The following is a 7,977-nucleotide window of genomic DNA, read 5'->3' as shown; positions in this document are numbered from 1 at the left end:
GAGGAGACTCCTCGGACCTTGGGGCCCTGAGGAGGGGTCTCCTCCCGGGTTTCGGCACCAGCTGATTTGCTTTAATGCGACCCCAGAGCAAATGCCAGAGAAAAGGCAAGTAGGCAAGGCAAAAAAAAACTTTATTTACAAACCAATGTGAGGGAGGGGTGAGGTTCACCGGCCTCCAGTGATGGAGGCCGACAAAGTCGCTCCGGCGTTCTCGGGCGAGGTTCCTAGGTCTTCACAGGAGCAGGGGCCAAGGAAGTTCGCTCCGGCGTTCTCGGACAAGGTTCCTGGGTCCCGCGCAGGAGGAGGGGCTGAGGAAGTCCACTCCGCATGCCCGCCAGGAGCGGCTTTTATGTCCTGGGCCCGGGAGTGGAAGGGCAGTGGGCGGGACATAGGCGGGTCGGGGGTGGGTCGATAGGAGTGGCTAGGTGGGTTCCGGTTTCTCTCCGTCGGAGGTCGGGTTGCGTCTGCGCAGTTGACCCGTGTCTTTCCCGGGCACAGGAAAGGTGACAGTGAAGAACCCAGAACTGCACCATCTTGCCTCCGTTTGTCCAAACACCTACAAGACTCTCATCCTCATAATTTTCCTGGTTCCAAAGCAGATCTAGCAGCTCAAGGATGCTGTACTATAATTACTACTTGTGACTGTCTAATGTACCATCAGACTTCCCCACTCTGAGGTTCCAGAAGCTATTTTCCTGTCCAATGCTCCACTCTGCCACTTCTCTCTCTACAGCCCACCAGGGCTAAGGCTATTTTAGGCATCTGAACCTAGAGCATAGGCCTATTCTTCAGGGAAGCATGGACAGAAAACCCAGAAGACAAAATCCAATATTGGGATAGTGGTGAACAGGAAGAAAGTTGAGGAAACATCTGGGAGACTTGAGGCATTATAAATAAAACCATATATATTTGAAAACAAATATTTCCAGACTTAGGAGAGAGGGAACTTCATTTCAGACTTTAGGTATACTCTTAGAAAAATTATGTTTAAATGAGAATTACATAGTATCCATAAACTGGGGCCATTTTATTATAGCCAGTATATAAGAATGGGCTATAAAGCATAACATATTGCAGACATATCATTTCCCTAATACCTACATCACAGTGGCTTCACAATTGGAATAGTCAAGTGGAATATTTGTTATTAATCATAAGAGCATGAAAATCCAACTCACTCACTGGACATGTATAAGATTTGTCCAAATATGTGTGATAGTGAAGGAAAAATGCTTTGGAAAGCCTCTCAGTACCAGCAGTAGGAGTGAGGAAGCTGGAGAGGATGCTGAGACATAATCCTTTCTCTTTCTCACCTCACAAGGCTGGGCTCCAAGAATGAGATGGTGGGAAGACAATTGTGTTGCAGACAATTGTGGATAACTGGGTGAGATTTTACCTATGTCACTTTGAACTTCTCTCTCTGTTCTCCAAAGGAAACCTTGGGTTGGGTATCAGCCTCACGTCCTCTGGCCAAGCTAGGACTGACCATAAATAATGCCTGAGGATAGAGATGGTTTCATTACACACTACCTGTTACCTTCCAACCCTACTACCTCTTCCTAGAGAAAAGAAAAGATCCCAGGGAGACTCCTGCTGCAGTCTGATTTGTGTATTGTCTGTGTGCCTGAACCAAAGGCCCTCATTTAGGAAGAGTCTGAATTAGGAAGGATAATAAAGCAAAGAAAGGGGAAATTATGATAGGAAGGAGAGTGGCAGATGAAAGCGATAACACCAAGGAAAGAGACTATCACTCTTTTCTATTAAAAATGCTTCAGAAGCAGCGAGTAATAACCAAACAACTTTTCTCAGATGAAGTGCCAAGTGACACCTGATTTTGAGAGAAGTTGCAGAAGTTGTTCTACCCCAAGAAGAAAAGTTGGACTAAGATAAGAACCCAATAGGACACTCTGGAAAAAATGTGTAATACAGCATTTGTGGACTCTGTTTATTTCATTTGATATTTTATAGGTAAACTGAGAATGAGGATTCTTCACACTGCTTTGAGCAGGGATTGCAAAGCAGTGAAGCCTCTGCACACTGTGTGGTCATGAATCACAAAGATAATTTACTAAGATAGCTGCTTGGACATGGTGAAAACAGTTTCCTAGTTTATGATTATTGTGTCGTCTCTCTCAAACATACCAGATGGGATTGTTGCTACAATTTGGAGGGACAAGTGGCATTGAAAGCCTGGTAACCTTAAAGAATGTGATCACTGGAGTGGTATAGCCACGTATCTTCAATGGCTGTCCCTACGTGTTTCAGAAGGAATGCTTGTGGAGAGCCTCATGGTGCACCCAGATTGAAATGGATATAAATCAGCTATGTTCAACTAAAAGTCCTATGGGGAACCCAATTGCTTGGAATTCCTACGTGATAACCCTCTTATAAGCAATAGAACTTCTCAAGAAAATAAACTAGTGACAAAAATAACTAGAGAGACAGAGGAGGACTCAAATTCCATGGATACCTTATACACCAAGATAAATAAGGTGTGCAATAATGGCCAGCCTATTATTCAGAGCGCAGCAGGGGAAGCAGCATGCTTGGGGAAATAATAATAATAAATAATTCAATGCATATAATTTAATGTGTATATACTCATTATACAAAAACTTTTATTAGTTAATTCGCTCTTCGAAAAAACAATAAAAAATAAATTAACACCATTTTCAAGGTAATAAAGCCAGAATCTATGAGTTTAGCCAAAGTTCATGAAATCTGAGTACACAAATTTAGCCAAATTATTTTATCTGAGAATACAATTCCTATTGTCCAGACTGTCTCAATCCTAATGGTCTTCACTATATAGAGGTTCATTTTGTGCTGGCTCAAAATAAGGCTCTGTGTAATGTACTATAAGGACACATAATAGTATAAGATTTTATTGCTGTTTCTAATTATTTATCAAAGAAAATGAGAGATAAGAGATCACTTATAAAATGTTCTACACATTTTGTTCAATACATTTTTATTTTAAATTTATCTGTATAAGAGACAGTAAAAGTAGCCATGCCGAATTTTAAAGATGAATAAAATACTCTCAACCTAAAAGAAGCTTATGACAGTGTCAGAGAAAGAAATACAGCCACACAAAATGCAAGAATAATGATTCCAGTCGGGAAGATCAGGAAAGGAAGACCTACTGTGGGAGGTGGCATTTGAATTAAACCTGGTAGGAAAGATGGGGTTTGGCAAATGGTGATAATGGTAAAAGAAGGCTGATCTGAGAAGCATCAAATAATTGAAAAGAGAGAGAGCAAAATGGGAATAAGTAATTTTAAAGAAATAATGAGCAGTTAGTGGCAGAGAAAACAAAGTTTAAGATAAGTCGAAAGTATGTTAGGGCTATTGTATAGGAGGCCTGTAATAAAAAAAGTGCTGTAACATATAAAATTTTTTAAACACTGTAGAGAGATTAATTTTAATACAAGTCATTCAGCAAAAATAAGCTTCTGTACAAATGAAAGTAGGATAGTCCAGTTGGGACAGTTGTCAAACAATGCTTGGACAAATGACAAAATTGAAATCTTAATTTACATCCCCAAAACAGAGAGATTAAGACTGTTTAATATTCCTTGAAGATACTGAACTATGTGGCATCATTAAGAAGGAAATGCCTAAATAGTAGAATACACTATTCTGTGAAAAACAAACCCTAGAACTTTCAGGTCTGGGAAACTGTTGGCAGCTTTGCCAGCCACAGCTCAGGAGGGAGGCTGCAGCAAACAGCAACAGAGGGAATGAACAGGATGGCTCATTCGAGCTTACGATGGGCAGTTCAAGGTGACATAGGAGCCATGATTATAACGACAAGAAGATGATGAATAAAAGAACATAAAGCACTTCAAACAATACAACTCCCCCCAACCTAAAAATCCTAAAACTTTGTCAACCTCATTTACAAACCAAAAACTGAAGAAAGAAATTATAAGTGGAGAGAAAGAATGGAAATGCTGCCCTCAGAGAGGTATGGGAGAATTTTAGGAGCCAGGGAATAGCACATCTGTCTCAGGCGCCACGGAAGAGAGTCAGGGTGTTCAGGGCAAGGCACTCAACCCCAAGTTGTTCCAGGGTCAACATCTGTACTTAACCCAAGCCATGCCTTCATGGCACCCAAGCCAGGCAGCCATCTGCCAGGCTGAATCAGAGACAGGAAAGGAATCCGTGTCATTTGCAGTTCAGAAGACAGGCTGATATTTTTAAGGGAATCATATAAAGTTTGTTTCTTTAGTGGTCAAACACTTCCATTCTAATACAGCTCCATTTGTCAAAGTCTTGGCAAGATTCTTCGTTGCAGATTAGTTCAGGAAAAATTCCGAAGTAACCATAGAATCCAGAAAAGGGAGGTTTCCTTTCAAGCAACAGAAAACAAAGATTCACAAATAAATGTGTTCATTGTTGCCTGAGATATTGAGAACAGAAGAATCAGAACTCAGGCCAGGATTTAAAAGTGAAATTTCCTTTCCAACATAAAAATAGTTCCTCATTTCCCAATTTTAATTAACAACTCTAAAGGTGGATCTAATCCTTTTTACTCTTATAACCTCTTCAGCAGGTTCTGGATTCCCTGCTTGATCTCCTTGGTTCTCACACCATAAACAATGGGGTTCAGAGCTGGGGGAATGAGGTGGTGCAGGATGTTGAGCAGAATGGGGACATCGGGAGGAATTGTCTTCCTGGCCAGTTTAGTGATGACCAGAACCAGCAGGACTGTGCTGAAGAAGAAGATGAAGATGAAGTGGGAACCACACGTGCTCAAGGCCTTGGCCACAGCACCCTCAGCCTTGATCCTCAGCACAACTTTCAGTATAAAAGAATAGGAGATAACAATAAGGATAAGGTCAGAGCCCAACAGAGTCCAGCCTGCCACAAACTGGTACAGCTGATTGAAAGTGATATCATCACAAGAGAGTTTGGACACAGACAGGCTAGTGCAGATGCAGTTCTTGATTATGTTTCCCACACAGTATCTGAGCCTGGCAGAAAGCATGGGAACAGGAAGAGAAACAAAGGCATTCCGGGCTATAACAAAGACCACAGCCCTAGCCACAAACTGGTCAGTGATGATAGATGGGTATCTCAATGGATGGCAGATGGCCACATAATGGTCATAGGCCATGACCATGAATGTGCAGGACTCCATGGTCAAAAAACTGTTCATGATGAACATCTGGAGGAAGCAGAATGGAAAGCTGATTGACCTGAGTTCAAACCAGAAGATGGCCAGGACCTTGGGGATGACGGTGAGGCAGAGCATGATGTCCAGCAGGGAGAGGAGGCTGAGCAGGTAGAACAGGGGCTGGTGCAGAGAGGCCTCCAGCTGGATGGTGATCAGGAGGGTGGGTGATGTTAGCCCCCATGGCCAAGAGGAAGAGAAGGCTGAGGGTCAGGGACAGCCAGTGCTGCCAACTCTGGAAGTTGGGGAAGCAGATGAGGAGGAATTCAGAGACTGGAGCAGTGGAGTCATTGCTGGGTGATGCCATGTAAAGTTTCCTGATCAATCTGGAGACCCAGGGTACCTTAAAATGTAGGAGAGAAGTACAGAAACATAAAAAGTATGTGTTCTAAGCATAATAGAGTGTGAGTTTCCACTGAGGCCCTGTATCTGTCCAACAAAGTTTTTAAAATCACTGTCTTTGTCTTCCCTTATATTTAACCAAGTATGTATCATATGCCAGCCACAGTGTTTTATATTCTTTATCTCATTTCATCCTTTTAAAAAATACTAAGGAGTAATTAATATTGTTATCTTAATGTTACAGGTAACAAAATAGAGATAAAGGAAAATTGTAAGGAGAATCTTCTACCACCACACAGTTTAAAAACGAGCAATCACAAGTATCATCTATTGTCATGCATTTATATGATTTCAGTACACTTTACTAATTTTCACTTTACAATGATTTTCATTCATTCATTCATTCATTTCCCAACCCACTTATTCCAGTTCAGGGTTACAGGTGGTCCAAGCTTATCCCGGCAGCTTTGGGTTGGTTCCCAAAAGCTCAGGGAACCTGGACGACATTGCATTACAGGGAGCACTCACACACACAACCACTCAGTCACACTGGGAAAATTTAGACTTCAGCTGTACATCATTGGGATGTAGAAGGAAACTATTTGTGTCCCTGGAAAAAGTCCAGTCTGACATGGAGAGAATATGCAAACACCACACAGACAGTGGCCCCCGCCGGAAATCCATTTTTTTTCTTATCAATGTTATAATGACACAACATTGTGTGAAATGACATTACATGAGGACCTGCTCTCATCAAATGAGCTGAAGTTCACTCATTTGATGGATTAGAAGTCAGGGAGTGAGTTTTAGGCAAGTAAATCTATGCAGGAATCCACTTACCTGGTAAGTAAAATTACCTGTTCTTCCTTGTGACCAGGATCCAATTATCCTTAGCATATGTAATTTACATTCTGTAAACTCATCTGCTTTGATTATAGCTGTTTCTTTTGTGGGGTATCATTTGTTTTCCCTGACTCTAAGAAGGGTAACAGCAACGACTGTCACAGCCAAATAGACCGAAAGTAGCCAGGGAGTCATGGCAGGAAAAGAGAGGGAGCCTAGCTTTGGGAGGCCAAGGCAGGCAGATCATGAGGTCAGGAGTTCAAGATCAGCCTGGCCAACACCGTGAAACCCCGTCTGTACTAAAAATACAGAAATTAGCTGGGTGTGGTGGTGCATGCCTGTAATCCCAGCTACTTGGAAGACTGAGGCAGAATTGCTTGAACCAGACCCGGTGGGTGGAGGTTGCAGTGAGCCCACTGTACTCCAGCCTAGAGACAGAGCGAGACTCCATCTCAAAAAAAAAGAGAATAAAAGAATAACGAGAGGGAGCCTAGGAAGCATATAATCAGCATAGCTACAATGACTGATCCTTCACCACTGTCCCATTTGGCAGGTCTTCTCTAAGAGGATTGAGGTGTCCATGAGAAGACATTAGAAGACTCTAGCTGCCAGAGAAGATAATGGAAGTATTTATTTAATCCAAGAACTTTCACCTTGAATATTCCAGATTTTCTAAACATAAATTATACAATATACATTTTTTAAAATCTACCCATTGTAGTCCTTTGAAACAAATCAAGAATTCAGGAGTTAAAACTGGAGTAGGCAAGTCTTCAACTCCCAGCGCGAGTGACACAGAAGAGCGGTGATTTCTGCATCTTCAACTGAGGTACTGGGGTCATCTCACTAGGGAGTGCTGGACAATTGGTGCTCGTCAGCCGCTGCAGCCTGACCAGCTAGAGCTGAAGCAGGGCGAGGCATCGCCTCACCTGGGAAGCGCAAGGGGGAAGGGTATCCCTTTTCCTAGCCAGGGGAACTGAGACACACAACACCTGGAAAATCGGGTAACTACCACCCCAATACCGCGCTCTAAGCAAACGGGCACACCAGAAGAATATTTCCCTCACATGGCCAGGAGGGTCCCACGCCCACGGAGACTGCCTCATTGTTAACACAGCAGTCTGCAGCAATCTAACCGCGAGGCAGCAGTGAGGCTGGGGGAGGGGCGCCCACCATTGCTGAGGCTTAAGTAGTTAAACAAAGTCTCTGGGAAGCTCGAACTGGGTGGAGCTCACAGCAGCTCAAGGAAACTTGCCTGTCTCTATAGACTCCACCTCTGGGGGCAGGGCTCAGCTAAAAAAACAAGAGGGGAAGCAACAGAGGCCTGAGCAGACGCGAACGACTCTGTCTGACAGCTTTGAAGAGAGCAGTGTATCTCCCAACACGGAGGTTGAGAGCTGAGAAGGGACAGACTGCCTGCTCAAGTGGGTCACTGACCCCTTAGTAGCCTCACTGGGAGACATCCCCCACTAGGAGCAGTCTGACACCCCACACCTCACAGGGTGGAGTACACCCCTGAGAGGAAGCTTCCAAAGTAAGAATCAGACAGGTACACTCGCTGTTCAGCAATATTCTATCTTCTGCAACCTCTGCTGCTGATACCCAGGCAAACA

General features: G+C 43.3%; 1 protein-coding gene across 1 annotated transcript; it reads right to left on the bottom strand.

Annotated features, from left to right (window-relative positions):
* Positions 1-4,540: 4,540 nt before the first annotated feature.
* On the bottom strand, positions 4,541-5,631 carry LOC108536861 (olfactory receptor 56A4-like). The gene is given in 2 exon segments (XM_017883936.1): positions 4,541-5,350; positions 5,352-5,631. Coding segments are annotated over 2 exon segments (945 nt in total). The 5' UTR covers positions 5,487-5,631.
* Between the last annotated feature and the right edge of the window lie 2,346 nt (positions 5,632-7,977).

Source organism: Rhinopithecus bieti, unplaced genomic scaffold (assembly GCF_001698545.2).
Source record: "Rhinopithecus bieti isolate Rb0 unplaced genomic scaffold, ASM169854v2 scaffold_1528, whole genome shotgun sequence".
Classification (NCBI taxonomy): domain Eukaryota; kingdom Metazoa; phylum Chordata; class Mammalia; order Primates; family Cercopithecidae; genus Rhinopithecus; species Rhinopithecus bieti.
This window is presented reverse-complemented; position numbering and strand designations above follow the sequence as displayed.